Genomic DNA, 21,691 nt, shown 5'->3' on the forward strand with positions numbered 1-21,691 from the left:
AACAGAAACTGAGTGTTGGGGACAAGCTTTTAGTTGTCTTGCTCCTTACTGGATTTCTGGTTTTGTCTAAGCACATCGAACTTGTAAGTTTAATTGTTTTGTTAAAATCAAGATGCCAGTGCTTTACAAACTGTGTGTTTTTGCTCTGCTGTAGCTGTGGTATGCTGTCAAGCCAGGCAGAGAGTAGAACAAAGAGTAGAAGTGCTGCTGACTGGTATAGTTCCTGCTGCAACTGCCGTGCCTGCTGCAAGAAGCTCTGCCATGGTCAATATAAATGCATCAGCCAACATCCAAAAAGTTGAAGTCACTGATGGTAAGAATAAGCAGTTTTGATAACATCCATGACAAATTGTCCCAGTCCATATTTCTACCATGTTGAAAATACAGGAGATTTGTTTAACAGTATGTCTGCAGCTATAGATACCTTTGAACCTGACCTTTTTTTTTTTTTTTTTTATGTCTTGGATTTAAGGCTTGCATACACATACCATCTCTCCTTTAAAAGAGAACAGCCTGCACAAAGGCTAAAGTTAGCAAAAATATGTCTGTGTAAGCACTGTCAGGAAACATTTATCTGCAGGTTGCCCCTGTTTGGAAGATGCATTCCCAGCAGCAGAACAATATCTGCAGCACAATGGATTGAAGGAGAACTTGTTCGAACGAAGCAATAAAGCTTTGTAAAAAGATAGCTTCCACTTACTATTAATCAGCAGAGAACATAGTGAAAATCCATTTCTTTGGAGATAAACCAGCTTTTCATATTACACCCTGCCTTGAAACAGAATGGTGCAACATATAAGTAGTAAGAAAAAAATACTTGTTACTGCTATATCCCTGGCAGTTCTGTTAATAGGTGTGTGTTACCAGTCATAGTCGCTGCAATAAATTTGAGAATTGTGCACCTTGGAAATTTAATATTCTCTTTTGGGTTCAAAGCCATCCTCCTTTTTAAGAAAAATGTTCTTTAGGAATTATGACATATAACATGAGGCAGCCTATTGTGTGTTTAACTTCGCTGCAAATGAGGGAAGGGATTTCACCCACAAGCCAACTTTGTTTGTGGAATGCACCGAAAGGTGGTAAACAATGAGTTTACAGATGTGACTATAATTGAAGTCTATTAGGCAGTCAGTTGGAGTGGCAGAAAAACTTGGCTTTTGTGTCCCATTTCTGCCATTTACAGTCTGTTCCAACAAAAGCTTTGCAGGAATACCATGATACAGAAATTGTCCTGCCAAGTAACTATGAAACACTGAAAAGCTGTTACAGGTAAATCAAGATGCATTACATCCTTCCTGTAAGAATGATTTCCATGCAAACATGCCCAGGCTCTGCACCCTAACCAACGTGGGCTCACATCAGCAATCACCATCCAGATCTTTGAACAGATTTGATTTTTGAATGCTTTTAAAACAGGAGGCAATCTGAAGCAGAACTGTTAACAAGAGCTTGCCCAGCATATATTACTGATTAGTGAATATTCATACTTACATAGTTAAACTTTATGCTTACTCATATTGCAGTGTAAAAGATAACTTACTGTCTGTGCATATTATTATCTTATACTCCCATATTATAGTGTGATAGTGACCAATCCAAAACAGCCTGGAGCAGAAAGATATAAATATTTAATAGCTTCAAAGAGGTTCTATGTACATAAGTCAAACCAAAACCTAATGTTGTTGGATACTAAAAGCAGCATGAGATTCACAACATTTTCTTCCTTGTATCTGAACTATAAAATAAGCTTTTCCTGAGTAGCATCGTGTGATATCACTGCTGAAAGAAACATCTGCTCAACAGCTGCAATTTTTTTCACTGTGGAATGCTCCAAATGATGCAATCCTTTCTCTCCCATTGACTGGCAATGTCTGAACCATCATGTTCTAGCATTTGTCTAGGGTGACTCCTAAAAGCCTTGGGCTGTGTTGGAATGTGAATGCAAGGCATAAACACTTGTGTCAAATAGAGAAACAGCAAAGGATGGAACAATGTAGGATGAGCCTATGAATGTTATAAACTGTAAGAAAACTCTTCATGTTTAATTTCATTACAATAAAGTACATTTATTGTAATAAAATATATATAAGAAATGGATTCATACATGGAGATCCTGTATATTTGGTACTCTGTGTACCTGCTATGACAAGTAACCCCATATGTTGGTAATATTTTGCTTATATCTCTGTAATAATCTGTGTAATCTTACATCTGTGTAATCATAGTATGTTAAGGGGTTGGAATGGACCTTATAGATCATCTAGCAATCTAGTAATAATCTAGTATAAATTGTACATAGATCTGTGAAGAATCTACTTTAAAAAATTAGAAATCTTTCAATATAAGCTGCTACATTTCTTAGGGTTAATTTATTTATTACAAAAACAAGGCAACAACAGTCCATGCCTTTTGTTAGCTGACAACGTGGGAAGGAAATTGTACATTTGAGAGAAGGAGAAAGGACTACAAACACAGGACAGTGTCTCTATACTCACTTAGATTTGGTTAGCTTTACAGATTTGCAGAACCAAAGTATGCTTTTTTATCAGCTATCTCAAAGTGCATTGTCTCTTGGGCTTTCAATATAAACAAATCTGTTAGTCTGTATTTTAGAATTCCAAGTCAGAAGGGAATTAACTCTGTAGCTGACTGGCATTCTTCAGCCAACATATGTATACAGAGATGGACACACAGCCATTCTGTACAACACATTGCACTTGGCTGTGCAAATCCAAAATGTGCCCTGAGATATGTGGTCATAGTAAAACGAAACCTCCTGTAGGATTCTGTGGTTCTGTGAAAACAGTCCTCACCCATAAAATGTGTAAAACTTAAAAAGATTAGCAGTTTGAGCTTTTATTTCTTCATAGAAATGTTCCCTTCTGTGCACAAATTACTATTGTATACTGAACATCTCAGTTTTCTTTATTACAGCTGGAGGAGACATTTGATTCAAGAAGCTCAGCTGTTTATTCTTGTGTTATTATGACTTGGCCTTTTCATAGCTGCTACAGGGAATAAGAGAAGAGGCTGCTAGTGACATCTTCACTATTTTCTCTATTTTGTTTGTTCAGGCTTGCAGCCATCAATGGCACTGATGTCCTTACTGACAATTTTGTTGTTGTTTGTGATTGTCCCAATGGCATTACTCGAAAATAGCATTGCATTCTTGCAATTTTCATTTGGCTGATGAGCTAGAAATATCTCACCTAAATGCAGAAGTGGTAGCCAGAACAATTTTGCTATTACCATTAGCATATCCTAAGTAAATTTTCCATCTTCCGTTTTGCTGGAAACCATAAGCTTGTCATATGAAATGGGAAGATTTTCCTGTGAAGCTAGAAGCAAATCACTCAAGTTTTAGATAATTGCTAGTCTTACTTATTTGTCATTTTTAGGAACAAATAGAAGAATTGTAACTTTTAGCCGGCCAACTGTGTGACATTGGATTTTGCACACACTGATCTTTTCCTCTTGTATCATTCAGGTTTCTCTGCAACAGTGGAGTTTCTGTATGAGTTGCAATATCAATCAAATGAAATTAAATCTCAGCTTGACTCTCTTGTTGGTATACATCTGGTTCAAAGAGAATGGGATACAGAATCCAGAATCGTAACACTGGTTTTTGATATAGTGTTTGCACCTAACAAACCAATGAGGTAAGCTCACCTTCCTCACTGCCAACAGACGTGTAATGAAATCCTGTCTGGTCACTCTTAGCTATATAATTGCATTCTTTTCCTCATTTTGTTTTCACCTCTGAGATCTGTTATTTGAGAATTTCTCACTTGCTGCTTCTCAGTATATCTTTAGTGCTAAAACTGGTAGTGTTTCTTTTTAATGCCTGTGAGATGGTTCTGTTGAGTTACTTCCATTGCCTGTGTCTGCATCATTTTACTTTGGTGCAGTCAGATGTGTTTGGGGAAGAGGCTGGAAAGAAGTTTCAGTACCATGCAGGCATACAGGAAATTCAGAGGCTCAACATTACCAGGATGTTAGGGAACAGTCACTGCAGGATATCATGGATTGCATGCAAAAAGGTTATCTTTAGGGTACAGGAGATTGCTCTTTATTTGCAGTAGTCCAGAAGTCTTGAAATAAACAAAGAGCAAACCTTTAGGAAAAACTCTCTACGTACCCCATCAGTATCATTGTGTCAGAGAAAGGTTAATTTAGAAATCTATTTTATTTCTGCTCTGTATTTATTATGGTTTGGTTTGGTTTGGTTTTTTTAATCTTCGTGTTCTCGAGACTTATCAGGCTTCATGCAGAGGACTCAATAACTGTAATTAATTAGTATCTTTATCTTCAGAATCTACAGCACCAACTCTTTTCTTAGACAGTCTGAAGACATCAGAGTCAGGAATTTTTCTAAAGTACATAGAGCTTCATCAGACCTATTTGATTCTAATATGAGCTGCTAACATGTTTTGGAAAAAGTTCTCCTCTAACACCACAGTAAATATAGAATAATGAGTAAAACAAATTTAGTTAAATATTTTTAATTCAAGAGAGAGTAAGCAGCAGAAGAATAAAATATCATGGCTGTGCCAGTCATTTTGCTTTCATATGATATTCTTTCTTGCACTTTGCTGTAAATATCCAGTCCTATTTAGTCTGCATTCCAGTAGAAATAAATACTGATAAATACTATGCCATGTAAAATTAAGGATATATTCCAATTTAAAGTCATTTGTATTTTCATTTCACTGTAGTTTAGTTCTACACACACAAGGCTTATTTTTGGACAGTATTTTATTAGTTTTATGTTTTATAATGTATGTCTATGTATTGAATGTTTTTATCTGAAATTTTAAGGAACAAAGCAACTCTGGTAGTGCAATGTGCTACAGGAGGTGTTTGGAAGTTTCCAGTGCTGTTCATTGCTATGGAGCCAGAAGTGGATGATGTGATCAACATTGAAGCAGTTGGGCTGAATAAGGAATCTACAGTAGACATTAAGCTCACAAGCCAGACAAGGTAAAATACTTAGGCTGAAGTACTTGTGCAGTTTTCTGAGCATACACCTCACACTCAAACACAGCAGTTAGAATGGATTTGGGCAACAGAAATATAACTGAGCTGCAGCTGTTTCATCATAAATCTCAAGAGCTGCATTGTATAAGTAACAAATGTGCTTTTGAAGTTGTGCTGTAGAAAACAGAAGCATTGGATCTATTTGGAATAGATCCAAATGTTTATATTGTGACTTCAGCCCTAAAACTCCTGGGTGTGTGCTAAACGGGGAAAACAATGTGTGTGGTGATATTAAAGGCTCATTCTTAAAGTCATAATGTTTTTACTAATAGATTTTTGTGAAGTATTTTATGCTTACAAGATTAAAACATTCTTTTACATTGTGCTTTATAAATTTTGTGTGCCACTCTTTTTAAAGTCTTCCTGTTGTATTCTGCAAGCGTGCTATGAATTCAGTTCTACTCTGTCCTTACACTAGCTAAAATAATGGCATCATTCTTCGGTATTTTCTTATTCTCTTTATTAAAATTCCTGCAGAAATCTCTGTTAATATATTTTTCACATATTTAATTCATTTTCTCAGAGTTTCACAATGTTTTGTCAAACTCATAGTGTCATTTGTATACAGCAGCAAGTCAAGGAATTTAATCAATTATGTTTGGGATCAGATTATTTGTATTAATACAGAACTGGGGGGGGGGGGGGGGGTTGAGCATTTTTACTACTATATATTCCTGTACAGAGGTATTTTGATGATTGGATTTATTTTTTCACATTAAAATACTGATGTCCAGCTCAGCAGAATGTTGCCTTATTGGTTTTCCAGTGCAAGTACTTCAGTAGCCAACATGAAACATGTGGATAGATATGTATAAATGCTATATTCACTTGGGAAATTTTGTATACTACATTCATTTTGAAGGTTTAGTCAGGGTGGTGGATAATTCTCTCCCATTTTAGTATCTGCTTATTTCTCATACACAGTTTTCTTTCCTGAGTTTGATTCTAGCTTTCCATGTACCTGTCAGGGATTGTTTCAAACATGTATGGCTTTCCATATGCAGTAACATTTTGTCCATCTTGCCATCCCAACCTCTCATGCCAATCCTGAGTTTATCACAAACAGGGTAGGCATTACATCAAGGAAACTTCTCAGATAAACTCAAATTGCTCCTCAGAAAAACATCCTTAGCACCTGCTATCACAACAGCAAAGAGCAGAGTTTTGATGTGGTCTCCACAGGATGGGATCTGCAAAATCCAAGGCTCCACCTGACTATGGAAACAGAGCTAGAATAAAGAGAGAAAAAACCCAACAGGTGGACTGGAGAGATGAGAATAAAATTGAAAATAGACTTTTTTAAATGTCTGCATGTGCAGACTGAGTTCTCTTAACCTACTTTTCATTGGAGGTTTTCCTTATTTCTTCTACGCACATTTCCTAGTGCATAGGATAAATGTTCAATTAAAAACAGTCCTTGATCACACAAAATTAATTCTGTCTGAAGAATTAGAGAGCAAACCATTTTGTTTCTGTAACCTCCCTAATTGTGAAGGGAAATACAAAAAAAATGTTTACAGTTACGATTTATGAACTATTTCTATTTAACTACTGCTGTATTTCATTAGGGCTAACATGAGCCAGAATTACGTATGCTGCAAGAAAATGCACTCATTAAGTTCCCAGCACACCCTCTCTCCCTCCCTCTCTCACATCGCTGTGCACGTTACCGGCCTGGATTGCTCTGCCAATCTCCTTGTTAGCAGTTCTTCAAATTCTACCGTTAATCGAGAGATGGAATTAGAACACTTTATCTTAGCATCTCCCACACAGTGGCAGCTGCAAAGGGCAAATGTTGACTGCACCTCATTTTTTGGAGCCTGAATGAAAACTAGTGGAAAATATCAATAGTGCTGCACATGCAGCAGAACTTTCGAAAAGTTCTGATCATCCTTCCTGATAATACAATTCCTGACATGTCACACCTTTAGCCAGGAGCTGTATCTAGTTGTGTCACCTGCATTAAAAAAAAAGTCACTTGCAGATCCACAGTACCCCTGGGCAAAACGGGGATGAGACAGAATTCTTGTTGTGAAGATAAAACCTCTAGCTCCTGCTTTGGTTTTACAACAGGTACACGACAAAAAGTCGTGTTAGGGTTGGTAAAACTTGGGAGTCATTTGTCATGCAGCATTTCATCGTATTTTTTGAAAGTCTTTCAACTCTCAAGCAGCTTTTCCAAAGCTACAGAAGTGAAAGTTAGAGTTAAATCTTTTCTGACATCCAGAGTCAATTAAACCATAGCTGGTTTGGGTATGAAACAGAACCAATTTTGATAAACAATGAGGACATCCTAATATTTTAAAATTTTTTTTAATAAGAAATTATATAAATCATGCAAAATATCACTAATAATTCTATAGAATTTGACAAATGCATGCAGTTAATAAGTTTAAAGGGCCTGACTGTGTAATGCCTTCAATTTCTTGTGTCACCCAACAGATGTTAACTGCAAATTACAAGAAGCAATTTTAGTTCTGATTAGCTATTTTTGGAAGCACATTGCAACATTTTCAAACCATATCCCTTATTTACTGAAGCAGTCAAGTATTTTACAGGTTAAGACATTTTTTATTCTACTTTTATTGAAAAATACCTCAAACATTTGATCAAAAGCACTATGTGTTGATTTTTATGGCTTTTCAAAATGCTGACTTTTGTATAGGAATACATTTCTACAGCAATAATTTACTGCTTCACTAGTTTGAGGAAGAGAAACATCCAAGCTACTTTGAGCCTTAACTTTATAAATGCTTATATTTTCAGATTTCAGTCAGGTATTTTATAAGTTTTGCAGTGTAATCTCTACAGTAATATAAATTGTAATGTTTTCTTTAATTGAAGGCATAGGGTGCTATTATATTTCAGTTTACTAATTTGAAATTATCTAACATGAGAAGACTGATGATCAGAGACTGATTATAGGAGTAAATATGTCTATTAAATACCAGCTCAATTTCCTCTCTTTCAGGTTGCCATGATTTCATTTGGCTATTATTATTTAAATTCAACCTAATATTTACACTTGTTCATTTTTAAGGCAGAGTTCATGTTGTCTGATAGGAGTTAAGGAACATGCAGGTGGGAAGATACATTTTCTTCCCCTAGTTTCTAAGGCTTCTGCCCTTACATTTACTATTCGTTTGTGCTTGGTTCATATGTGTTTTCAAAACTCTACACATCATGAAACTTTATAAAGTATGTTAGCATCTGCCACCCTTGAGTTAAACAAAAACCTTCTTGAAAAATCCAGACCTGTCCTTCATGGCTGAGAAATGACAAGCCAAACATTGACTCTAGAGCTGTTTTACCTGAAGGAGTAACCAAAAAGAGGAATTAAATTTTAATCATTTTAAAACACATGATTATTAATTTTTAATGACACACTAAATATACAGGCATGGAAAACAATAATGTCTGAAATTTAGGCATTATCTTCAGCTTTTTCTTTAAGAGAATGAGAAAGCAATTCACTTATGCTGGTGAGGTAGCCAACATGCCAGTTCATCTCCCTAATGGGAACATCATGAAAACACTGCTTGGTTTTTCACAGATGATCATCTTTAGATCTATTTTTAAAATAATTCATGATTTCAAGGGATTGTGGGTTTGGTTGCATGTAATTTTTTAATTGCTAGTTTTTATACTGTTAGCCATATCTTCATCAGAATCCCTGCTGGCCTATCATATTATAGTTATACATTTCATTTGTCAGAATTTCTATTTTATTGATTTGGACATAGTTTCTACTTTGAGAAACATTTTGCATCCAGTAAACTCCTTGACTCTTGTGTCAAAGTGCCAGGCTTTGGGGAGGGGAGGGGGAGGGAACAGTGAGGTGTGACTATATGTAAGTGTGTATGTATTTATATATTTTAGCCCATATAGAAAAAAATTATAGCTGCCTCTAGTACCTTGTGCAAATGCTGGCAAGAAGCATGCAGATTTTCTTTAAAGCTTTTTTATTAGCTTTTTTTCCGTTTTTCTTTATGAAAATTAAAATCTGACAAGGCTCTAAGTTTATTTTTCTCTGACTTTGGTAAATATCTTGTGTGCACAATTATAGATCAGTTTCATGAGTTTCATTTTAAACTGTCTGGTCCCCTTGTCTGGACTAAAGCTTTTTGTTCCGTGTGTTTTCTGATTGTTTTGAGGTCTCTGAAAAAAACCTACTGCTTCTTAACACTGCTAAGAGGCAATTTCTGTAAGAATTAAGTCCATATTTTATTGTGTCCTCTGTGTATGCAGCCTGTCCCATCTCCCTTAGCATTTCATCATCACATCTGTAGTCTAAGTCACACTCTTGTGTGTCTCACGAAGACACAAAGTGCTTATTAGGAGTTGTCATCCTTAAGTACTTACCAGAAAACACACTGAACACAGGAGATAAAGAAACTTCTGCCTTAAAATGCCCCTGAATGTAGTCTAGAGAGCAATGATGTTGAAAATGAAGACCTGTGTTCAGGTCTCTGTTTCCAGGATGAGAGCTTGAATATTTATCTGACATTTCTGATGAGAGCTCTGCTCTGCTCCTCAGCCTAAGAGGCATCACTTGCTTTTCGTGCTGTGCCTGCCCTGTGTGTGCAGTGAGTGTGCTGTAGGCATCCACAGCTGAGCAGTCCTTGTGGGAGAGAAAGATGTGAAAATTCAAGGCTTAGATGGCACATAGATGGGGACTCAGGCCATAGCAGGATTAGTGCTTCTGGCCCAGGGCTATAAACTCAGCTGCACAGCTTTAGGCACCACAAAAAGGCATTGTTAGCATAAGTTTGATGTCACAAGACTTGAAAGGTCATTTCAGACACTCAGTAGTTTTGCCCACCTTGCTGTCACCAAAAGGAAAAGCTAGGCTAAGTCTGCCCATGCACCCAGCTCCAATGGCACTGCTAAATACCAGTTAATTGGTTTGGAGGCAACAGAATCTTTTTGGTTTCTGTTTTCTGCACTCACTGTTTGTTTCTGTAAACTTTCAGTGTGACCTTTTTAACATGAGTGCATTTTGAATCTAGTAAAACCTTCCGTGAGAACATATGCCAAAGGAGAGCTATTTTTAAACCAGATGACATGGGCCCAGTGTACACCCACAGAACAGCTCTTGCCCAGGAAATGTGGGACATTTCCACAGAGATATGACTTGCCATGAAATATTAAATTTCACTTCTTTGTGAGGATTTCCTTTGAAAAGCGGTGTTATTTCTGGGGTGACAGTCCGTGAATAAACAGATTTGAACAGCTTTTTTTTTGAGATGCTGTTCAGTTTTCATTCTTCAGGTTTTATCAAATGAAAATGTGTTCCCACTAAGCATGTATGATACTTGCCCTGCTGGACAGTGGCAGAGCCTTGTGGATTAAGTTTTGACTGTCCCATTGTATTTCTGGTTCCAATTTCCTGTGTTCTGTTTCTGTCCAGATAGTGATAGAGTTGTCCTCAGCAACACATCTAAAGAGTAAAAGGAGAATACCTCACCAGAAAATACAAAAATGTCTATTCTTTTCATGCTGAGAACATCTATGGCAAACAGTCCCCGAGGAACTGTGATAGACAGGCTGTAGTTTGGGATTGACCTAAGATTGTTTTGTAGTCTTCAGTCACTGTCTTTACCAGGAATAAGCATTTTCTTTGGCTCCAACAGCACTGCCATGAAACAAGCCATTAGGCAAGATCTGCAGTGTCTGTGACACAAATCCTTTGAGTTAAGACACAATAACATCAATAGGGGAACCTAACTATTATTATTGCAGTGTCTTAAAGTGTTCAGTTTATGGGATATGAAAAATGTGAAAGCAGTGATAGAAAATTATTATTTTCCATTTCTTCATTTCAAGGCTCTCAGGACTCCCTCCTAATCTGGTAGCACACTGCCAGATTGCAAATTCCTTTCTAGCCATAAAACTTAATAAAATGGGCAGCTTGTCAGTTTTATTTGATTAGAGGTTGGAAAAGTGAGCACTTTTAATAGGAAAAAATGGATTTTCACTCTGATAGGGAATTTATTTCTATCACTGTTATTATATCATTACAGGTCAGATGATTCTTTTCTTTCTGGTGGCAAATGCTATCATTATTCTGCAGTTATTATAATATTTATAATAGCATGTAGTTATGTTTGAAATTGATGACCAGTATGCAGGTCCCTGTAGATAAAGATTATATATATTTGTAAATAAACAATTCCTACAGATTAATTATTCTGTAAGTAAGAATGCTATTAATATTCTCTATTCATTCCATGGGCTGCCATGTTTCCTGAGTCATGCCAAACAGTGGCCTAGATGTCAGTGCAGATCAATTGTATTAAGACACTGTAAAAGAAACAAAAGTCTCTGTGCTTTTCTGCAGGGACCCAGAGCCATTCAGTGCACACTTCCTGGCAGGCAGCGACCCTGAGTTCCTCGTAACGCCACGTGCTGGAGAGCTGCTCCCTGCAGGCACTGTGGGAACACAAATCACCGTGGGGTTCAAGCCAAGGATGTATGGCAAGAAGCACAGAGCAACTCTGGTCATTGAGGTAGGTCTTCCTGAATGCAATACTCAACTATTCCTTCAGGAGTGCAAGAAGAAAAAGAATTGCTGTACCAGAAAAGCAGCATTGAAACACACAAATGTGTGTGCTGGGATAATTTGACTACTCTTCACAATGGACAAGAATAAAACTAAATTTTGAAACTTGACTCATGACATGCTGGAAAAACATTGTATTTTAATTTTGATGTTATCCCTTTGCCATCAGCACCAGAGGCTGATATTTATCTTGATATGTTTTATCCTATTCCATAGACAGCATGACTTTCACAGAGAATCAAAATAATCATGTTAAGAACTGGCAGAGAATATATAAGTAATTGAATATGTGATGCCTAGGTTATTGATATTAATTGTGTTATACCTCATAGGATCAAAGGCACTAGAAGCTCAGTACCAAGGAATAGGTTTTTTGAAGCAAGCTTCAAAATAAACAAAAATAATTTGTAACCAAGTAGCTTGTGCAAGTCTGAAGGTCAGGAAACAACAGTTTTAATTTATTCTTTAAAAGGAAACTGTTGAAAATGTACAGTAGCAGCAAACACCCCACATTCTCAGGAAATTGTGGCTTGCACTTTACATCTATTCGCTGCTTGCTGGCAATGTTTTCAGGCTACTATATTAGAAGTGAAAGGGCAATATTGATCTAAGAAACAAGATGGTCAAAACAAAGTTGATGAAAATATGCATGGCAAATCACTGTAGCATTTTATATAGTGATTTATGCAGTTTTATATAGCTCTATAAGTGACGAATTGTACAACGGTGAATAAGTTCAAATCCTGTTAAAAGAGAAGAAAAGCAAGAAGGTCCTTTCATCCCTCCTACTTGTTTTCTTTTGCTGTATTAGATGTCTGATTAGTTTCTTTGCATAAACAGTGGTGATGGTTATTGCTCTTTCATTTGATAGTTGACTGAATATATTCTGTATTGACAAAATGCTGTATCACACATCTACAGAGCTCAGAAACTTTTAATGTTCTGATTGTTCAGTTTTGTGGGGACTGAACTCCTGTTTTTAGGCATGGCACATATAAATGTATGAGTTCCATCACTAGGCTTAGGTTCCATCACTAACAAGGTGTCTTAACCATAAATGTGCCTGGAATGGGACAAATTCAGTGGTCAGTGGTTGTTATTACCTTCCTAAGAACTCAGTCAACAATACACAATTTCCTGTTAGGAATTTATCAGAGCAGATGGCCTATGCCTAACTGGACTTTTAACCATGTCTAGTCACACCTCAGTCTCTGTTTATGAGCCAGGGAGACAGCTCTTGACATCTTCACCTTTGGTACTTTGTGTGGATGTAGGAAGTCAGTCACTCATAGATATCAGGTCACATCTTGTTGCATCTGTTCTTGTATGTTCAAAATCACATCGAGGACTCTTGATGCTCGTAAGTGCATTTTGGAGACAATAAAACAGCAACACAGTATGGTAAAGAGATTTCTAATATTCTTACTCTAACTGAGGTATTAAGTGGTTTCAGCAATGTTTTGGTGCAACTTGTGGTTTCTTTGCTCTTATTGATAACCCTGTTGTGTAACTCTGGACTTCTCCCTTTCCTCTCCACCAAACTGGAATTCCTGGAGCTCTAATGGAAGCCAAAACTTCCATTACACCTGTGACTGTGTGTAATTCTGCTGTTGCTCTCTCAGCATTGATCTGAGATAAGATTTGACGACATGTTGAGAATACCTGATACTCATTTCTGCCTTTTGTGTTTGTTCAAATCCATTTCATTAGGGACCTGAGGGTGACAGATTTAGTTAGATGGCAAAAGCAATAATAAATCACTCTTATTTGGGGAATAATAATGGAGGCGATGAAATGCAATTAATGTTGGACCTAACACTGAAGAACATCTCTAGAGTGTATCCTCCTTTCTAGCCAACACACTGGCTGAGGCTTTGGGCTATTTTTGGAAATGGTGATGAAGCTTTTCTTTTACAGTGCCTCTCCTCTGATGCTGCTGTAGTAAAGGACTACAGAAATCTTGCTTTAAAATTTCTTTTGCATTTCTGAGCATAAAGTCATAGTCCTAACACTAACATATTTTTCTTATTAATTTTTTCAAATAGTGAGTAGCAGACTTGTAATTTTTGTGTGCTTCATTGAACAGTGATAATTAAGCTGTAAAGTAGCAGAGATGACAGTGTAAGTTCTTTGTTTTATGTTCATCATTACAATTGTGTTGTAAAGGAAAATGGGAGGTTAGGACTATGGAGAAAGATCCTACACTCATCTTTTTCTCATTTGTTTTAAACATTAAACCCAAATATTGTACATGCTAATTTTTTGTTTCGTTACCCTGCTGAGAATCCAATGCTGAGGAGCTAATTAGCATTGGGAAATATATTACACTTTGTCTCTACCAGAACTTAGTTTGCACATTTTATTAGCTCAATGCATATATATATATATATATGTATATATATCTAATTGAAATAATGTTGCTTAATTTATATTTTCTGCACACAAATCACGTCCTTCATGAGATATGTTGTGGATTCTTTAAGACTTTAATATTCATGAACACTTACAATAGATTTTATTAATGGCAGGAAACCTTGATTACTTTGCCAAAGCAATTAAAGTTCTTTAACCATCATTAAAACTTCTGTTCTCAGTCAACTACATATCAAAACAATTGAAGTTAGATAATTATTGAAATAGCTGTTAGGAATCTTAATTTTGCAAAAGTGACACAGAAAATTGCTTTAAAAATTTATGTCGATCACAGAATGGAATATAATAAAAAGCCTGTAAGGAAGATAATCATGCTTGTTTCTTTGAAAAAGCTTGTAGATTTGAAAGAGAACACCTTAACCTAATCAAGCTACGAGTAAGAAACTGTGACGTGGTAACTGAAGAGCATTTTTAAATAGGTATTGTTCCACAGTCAAACTTTTACATTTATAATAGGCTTCATGAAAACTGCAGTTCTAACTGAAAAAAAAAGGTCTTGCCACTAATGATAAATTAGTGAAGAGAGCATGTTTCTTAGATAAGCTATGAAGTGCTGTGAGGATAGAAAGGACTTCCTTGGCCACAGTGACATCTCAGACCTGTGATGTGCTGGTTCAGCTGAACTGCAAACCAGCTGAGCTGAGGGACTGCAAGGACCTGGGGCAGGGGGATGCCCTGGGGTGTCCTCCTGGAGCAGGAATCACAGCCAGGCATAGGGAGCAGCCAGAAATCTGGCAAACCCTTGGAAAAGGGTGAATTCCAGTTGGCTTGCAGTTAATTTGCTTTCCCTGTGCTGAGTTCAGCGAGAGACCTGAGCAATTGCTTTGTAATTCATGGGTGAGACTTCAGAGATATTCTAAAGCAGAAGGCACACACAATAAGTCTTAAATGATAAAATAGGTGTCAGAGTGAAGCAGATTGCAGGTAACATTATCAAGCCCTGCAGAAGTCAGGCGTGTGCACCTTTATTACTGAATAATCACTAACTTAGCCTATGGAAGATAGCATATCAAAACCATTTGTCATGCTGTTCTGGAAATAAATGATGCAGTGTGCCAGCCACAGTACCCAGGTGTGCTTCTCTAAACTTGTCTGTGCACACTTGCATATCTTCACAGCAAACAGGACTATTACATATTCAGTAGTTCAGTGAAAAAATTCTCTGCCTTGTTCCTAGTAGATTTCTTAATTACCATAGTTTAATGTTATTCTAAGTTGTATCTCTTAAACAGAACGAGCAAGGAAAAATGTAAGAAAGTTGCTAGATTAATTGAAATGGTTTCATATTAAATAAGACATCACCTGTGTTGATTTTATGATTGGTTTATGATTGAAAGCAGAGTGCAGAATCAATACTCAACATTTTTGATTTGCAAGCATGAGGAAAGGTAACTTTGCTTATTGAGACTATAGTTCTGGTAATGCCTAATGATGATTACACTATGGGAACCAGTGCTGTAGGTATTCAGGCCATTGCCAGTCCTGGAGGGTTTTGATTGTATAACATCTAAAGAATGCTGTGAAACAACGATATTTGAACTGCAGAAGTCAATTAAGTCAATTTTAATTCTATCTGGGCTAAGAAAATTATTTTTAGCCATCTTCTTCATTGGAAATTGGTCAGAGCCTGGGTAGGCATTTGTCTGCTTGTGGTATGTGGTGAGTGACTTTGCACTACTTGTTCGTTATTGCTTTGGGGTTTTTTCCCTCTTTCTTTCACTTATTAAACTATCATTGTCTTGATTCATGAGTTTTCTTGCCTTTGCTCTCACAGTTCACATATAAGTTTGGTTTCATTTCATTCTGTATACACTGATCATAATCAGTCATTTTTCTTTCAAAATGTATCACTCTAGTTCTTGAAAGCAGGTCTTTATTCCAAGTTATTTTGCATTTACCTGTCATTACATCTAGAAAATGTATATTCCTGGGTTTTAGTCTTTTGTTCTCCTTTTAAAAAAACCCTCCACAAATAACAGAAATATTACAAACCCCAAAGATATTACAAACACTGAAATGACCTGTCATTATGTCCAGCTTTGTGCAAAAGAAGGACAAAGCATTGCACACCCACTTTAGGCACACACATCATCAATTCCCTCACTCTCAGTGACTGGAAGTCCAAAGTTTTGTGTTTTGGTTTTTAGCAGCCAAAATTCTGCTTCAGGACACAAATGAGGGCATGGGAGGCAATACAGCCTTCCTAGTCATAGAAATAATACTCCTTGAGTCTGGGTAGATGAGATGTGCAGTAAGAATAGGAAGATGCCTGAGAAAGAATCAAGCATTACAAGACATGACACAGAAGCATATGTTCCATTCCAAGACACTAGTTATAAACAGGGAGCAAATGAAGAGTGTCATTTTCAATTCACAGAAATATGCTTCAAACTAGAGATTCCAACACAGAGCTGCAATTCTCTTGTGCATACTCAGAATCCCTTTCTCTTAGGCTTCATTATTTTAATGCAAAAAATTCCACCATATGATAATACCATTATTACCAGTACCAGAGCTGCATTTAAATCCTGTAGTGTAAACCTGAGGCATTTATATTGTAGTATTGCAGTAACTGCATTTGAAAAACATACAGAGGTTTACTAAAAGAAAATGGAATTTTAGATCAACTAGGGAAGGTAAATTTCTCATCTTTGTTGTGCCTGTTCCTGAATAAATTTAAATGTGATTTCAGTTCTCTGTTCCAGGAGTGCAATTCTCTTTCTGTGTTATTCCAGTATGTTACATGGAAAAGGATAAATAACAGTTGAAATCAATGCAGCCTCTTAAATCACTGACAAATTTTCAATGTGTTTGATCTCTGATTTATTTTTTTTTACATCTCTGTTCATTATTTTCAGACACAGTCAATGCAGTGGAGATATGAAATCAATGGATTGCCTCCACAGACTGTACCACCTACAGGGACAGCAAAACTAACTACCACGAGCAGTTCCGTAGGATCGACCACCGTTCGACAGCGCAATTTTGTACGTGAAAATCTGAAACTTACAACCACTGCAGTATCCTCACCAGTCCAGGGGGCACCTTTGCTCCTGAGAACAAAACAAGGAAAGTGAGGATCCATTACATTTTTGCTGAGGAAGAAATAAATTCTGAAGATAAAAAGAGGATATGTTTTTTTTTCATTTTTTTAAGCAGGTGTGATATGCATTGATTGTGTGTTTTAGATGGAAGATTCAAAGTGCCTGAGGCATATTAATAATCCTATTTTTCTAGAAGGGTTTTTGTATATATATCTAACAGTTTATTTGTATCATACAGATGTCACCAAGTTCTAAAGTGAAAAAAATTTGGAGTTGAAAAAAATATACCTAATATAATTCAAACTAATGCTTTGTTTTCTAAGGGCTATTAGTTTAGTAAGGCTAATACAGGAAGCTTCAATGAACATTCTGTGTGTTCAGCACAGTACACCCATGCAATCCAAGCAAGAAAACCACTCCCTGATCTTTTCCATGATAAAATCCAGATATTAAAGTATTTTGCTAAGGTGAAACAGGTTTACATGTCATATTTCCAGAACTTGAATGTCTTTCAGATTTTCTTGCTTTGGCAAATTTCATTAATTAGTACATCTTTGCTTTGTATCAAATTAGAATCCCATTTTATTCATCCCGTGATACTTTGAAATTTTAGATAATTATACATAGCACAGAAGGAAAATAAAATGTTCTCCTCAGTATTTTCTTGGTAAGTACATTTTGTAGAGTGCTTTAGAGTATTGAAATATAGAAGACTATGAAAAATCAGTGAGGAATGGGAACAGATTTTACCTTTTTTCCTAGAATAAGCAAATCAGAAGTGCAATTCTTAATGTGTTTCTCTTTCCATTTTTCCATCCAAGGGTGACTTTAGGTGGGAATTCAGGCTTTCTTTGCTCTTGATGTAATGTGTATCTCCTGCTTCTTTCTTCATTGAGATCATTTTTCCTGATTTTACTAATAGGACATAAATTGTATTTGTGCCTTTATTTTGATGGTAAAATGTACTTTGACAAAAAAAATGGCTTGGCACAGACGAAGTGCTTTCTTGGCACAAACACAGAATGAGCATCATTGCTCAGGAATGGGGATCCTGAGAACAACCTATGTAGGTCAGCACAAATGAGCACCAATAAAACCATTTCACTGCAATCTGCTGGAGGATTTTGTTTATGCCACACATTTTAGAGAAGCTGTTACAGAAAATGTTGGGAACATATAAAACAGCAATGGCACTGTTTAATATCTCCTTTTACATGCAGCCTGCCCCATTTTGGTGCAGAAACCAGGTAATCTGAAGTAAGAATAAAATCAGCCTTACAAATTTAGTACACAGCACAAGAAAGATATTGTCAATAGTGATATCTGTCCAGGTATAGTCATATCCATCTATGGATATACCTAGAAGACATTAAGAAGCTATTGCAATATTTATCCTTAATACTACTGGGACCATATATATAGTTAGATTTCATAGGAAGCCTCTATCTGCATAAATAAATGAAGCAAGTGTTTCTCTGGCTGTAAGAAATCAGAATTTATGGACCAGCAATGGTTTCACAACTAATGCTTGGTATTCAGGAAATATGTCAGTGACAACTATGTAAAAACCTTGTTTCCCTTGTATAATTTTTTAAAGTTTTCCTTTCCTAGTTAAAATGACACTTGTTTGAAAGATGCTCAAAATTCTGTAATTCTCCCAGAGACAGATTAGCAGGTGGCACAGAGGTAAATCACTTAACAATTACATGGTGCTCACTCCAGAAATTTTATGCACAATTTGCTTGCCTGCACAGATATTCAAATTCTGTCATACATTCAAATGTTGAAAAAATCCATAGGCAAATATGCAATAAAATGATACCAGAGGGGTGTTTTCAGAGGAACAGTTTAATCATATTATCTCTTTGTAAAGGGATGCATGCATAATCTATGTTTTCTGGACAAAATTATGGGTTTTTTCAATGTGTGCAAGGTCACTCCTGAGTTATGCAAGACACACCATCATCAGTTGAATCTGGACCTAATATGAAAAGTTTATTGCATTTTTCTTATTTCATAGAGCTTAAATAGAACTAAACATTTCTTCTGACATTAAGAACATACTTGCAAAACGGATTTAAGTAAAGACCATTGTAGCTGTGTGGTTGTAACATCTGCAGTGTTTTCCATATTGTCTGCATGCATTTATGGATCACAGTGACTATATAAACTGACTGTTATAAATAAATTCAGTTTTACTTCCCAGCTTGGTACTTCCATCAGTGAGGTGACTGTATTCTTTATAATGCAAGGGCTAATTCTAAGTATATCTTCAAAAGGTTTTTAAGCAGTAGCACTGGAAGATTTCCAGTATGATCACTTTTATTCATTACTTGCTCCCTACTTTTTACCAGAATTACTGAGCCATTTTCAAAATATTGGAGTTTCAACTCATGGAAAGAAAGGACTGACATGGGAAAAGATCATAAGATGTTGCTTTCATTATTTAAAACTAGAGAATTTGCTTCAAAACTTTTGGACCCATTAAATCCAAACTTCAGAACAGGTGGGAAGCTGCTCATCATCACCCTGCACCTTAAAAATGTAATCTGCAGAGTTTAACTACTGGAAATATTTGTTATTACTGTAGATCATACCTCTTCATTTCTAATTGCTAATTCAATTAGTGATTTAAAATTACTTTTACTGATCCCACATATATTTTGGTTGCTAGAAATATCAAATTCACAACACAAAAGTCTTTCAAAGTCAAGATGACACTTATGGCCAATGTCTTAATCACAGCCATATGTGCCATCCATGAGTCAGTTGTGCTTGTACTGGCTTAGCAGAAGTGCTAGTTGTCTAACCAGCAAAGTCACCATGTGTTTATTTATATTTCTTCCTCCCTTCTCTTTCTATGGCTCCCTATGATGATTCATCCATCAGAGTAATTAAAAAAAGGATTGAAACCTTATGAAGCAACGTTATTGTGTAACATAGAACTTGCTACTTTGGGAATGAGGCTGACATCTAAATTTATTATTAAAATATTGTGCAGCTTTTGAAATGATCGAGATCCTGGTTTTATGTGACATGTCCAGTAGTGGAGACAATCTGCCCTAGGTGGTTGCAGGACTGTACAGTTAGAGTAGTGGCTTTGAAAGAGTACAAAGCAATCAACCTTCTAATTGTCTGATGTTTGGCTGAGCTTTATTTGGCACAGAATGACACGAGGGTAGCACGGAGATGTCATTAGGATGTCTGCCATGAGCAGCTCAGCTTGGAGTGGGTTTTGCTGTCACATAACTCAGAAGATTTCAGGATTGCTTGTTCTGCTCATGTCTGGCTAGCCTTGGTATCAATGACACTCTAAGAGTATTTTATACCTGATCTCACTAGATATAGAAAGGTTTGTGAGTATCAAACTTGCCCTTCAAGAATAATAAGAGCCTAACGTTAACTCCTGTGCCAGCACTGTCTGAGTCAGGGGAACTGAGAGGTAAAGTCTGCTTTAAGCACAGAAGGTAATCACCATCAGGTGAAGAGCCCATTATTGGGGCATGGGGCCCTATGCATTCCTACTGCTAGGTAAGAGCTATTCTTTCAAGACAGCTCTTTGGGCCCAAAGCCAGGTTAGTAGAGGACATAATGCTGAACCAACAATGTTCTTACTTCAATGAAATAACATGGCAGCAGCCAAAACCAAGCATGCACTTTTTTCCTCTTGGATCACAAATCCAAACTACCAGAAAAAATAAAAAGTTCTGACATATCCTGCACACAGCAAACATCAGAGGGAAAACAAATTGTTATATATTAATAAATATTTCTGGGAGGAAGGCTTAATATTTAGAATAAGAAACAAAATCCCTGGCTTTGCCTTACTATTTATTTGCTTGTGCAGCATTTCATAATTTTATTTCTCCCTGCAGTGACTGCTCATTCTAAAATAAATGACTGAACAGTGCTTTACTGCTGACACAGATCACAGTTTGTTGCTAATGGAATGTTAACTGCTTTTTAAGTAACTCGGAATAAACCTACTGATCCATAGAATATTCATCTAAAAAGGAATCCAATTCATCTACTAGCTTTTCTGCTTCCACTGACTTGAAACTTATTCTGCTGAAGTTTGCTGCAGTTATTGTGATATTGGTAGTGTTAAATTTCCTATAGTAGGATATTTCACATTTTGATACCATGGCATGATGCCAATGTGTTGAGGTCATGGCAGGACATGGATGCCAAGAAGTCTGTCCCAAAAGCACTTCTTGGTGGCTAGGTAAGTAAAGTGAAAGACATGGGGCAAGAAGAACCTTTGAGGTGTTGTTTTCCTCTCTATTCCAGGATAGTCCTTTGCTGTAGTGTAACACCATGGCACTGGCACAGTTCCTTGAATATGGAGAGAGTGTTTGGAGGGCAGAAGGCCAGTGAGGAGAGCCTGTAAGGATGAGGGTGCAAGGACAGATGGCTCCCAAGAACATAAGTGCATTAGCAGTGTAACACTACCAGCTACTGGCTCAAAACAAACAACACTGCGTTCATAATGTTGAAGAGATGGAATTAAAAAGACAAACACCTTCCCACCTCACCTGCTTAAATGAAACACACCTGTATCTGAAAAAGTCAGGCCTAGCAATGTCACTTGAAGGACAGAAGACAGTCGGGATGT

The 21,691-nt window shown here is 36.6% G+C and overlaps 1 protein-coding gene across 1 annotated transcript in view; it reads left to right on the forward strand.

Moving 5' to 3' along the window:
• LOC103809659 (chromosome unknown open reading frame, human CXorf30) overlaps positions 1-17,105 on the forward strand; it is a gene marked incomplete at both ends in the record, with an annotated part of 67,262 nt that extends 50,157 nt beyond the window's left edge. The window contains 5 exons of the mRNA XM_009082514.1: positions 155-313; positions 3,488-3,659; positions 4,819-4,980; positions 11,378-11,546; positions 16,891-17,105. Of these exons, the coding sequence (XP_009080762.1) occupies positions 155-313; positions 3,488-3,659; positions 4,819-4,980; positions 11,378-11,546; positions 16,891-17,105 (877 nt within the window). The remainder of the gene's footprint in view (positions 1-154; positions 314-3,487; positions 3,660-4,818; positions 4,981-11,377; positions 11,547-16,890) is intronic.
• Between the last annotated feature and the right edge of the window lie 4,586 nt (positions 17,106-21,691).

The sequence above is a fragment of the Acanthisitta chloris genome, unplaced genomic scaffold (genome assembly GCF_000695815.1).
Source record: "Acanthisitta chloris isolate BGI_N310 unplaced genomic scaffold, ASM69581v1 scaffold14539, whole genome shotgun sequence".
Lineage (NCBI taxonomy): Eukaryota > Metazoa > Chordata > Aves > Passeriformes > Acanthisittidae > Acanthisitta > Acanthisitta chloris.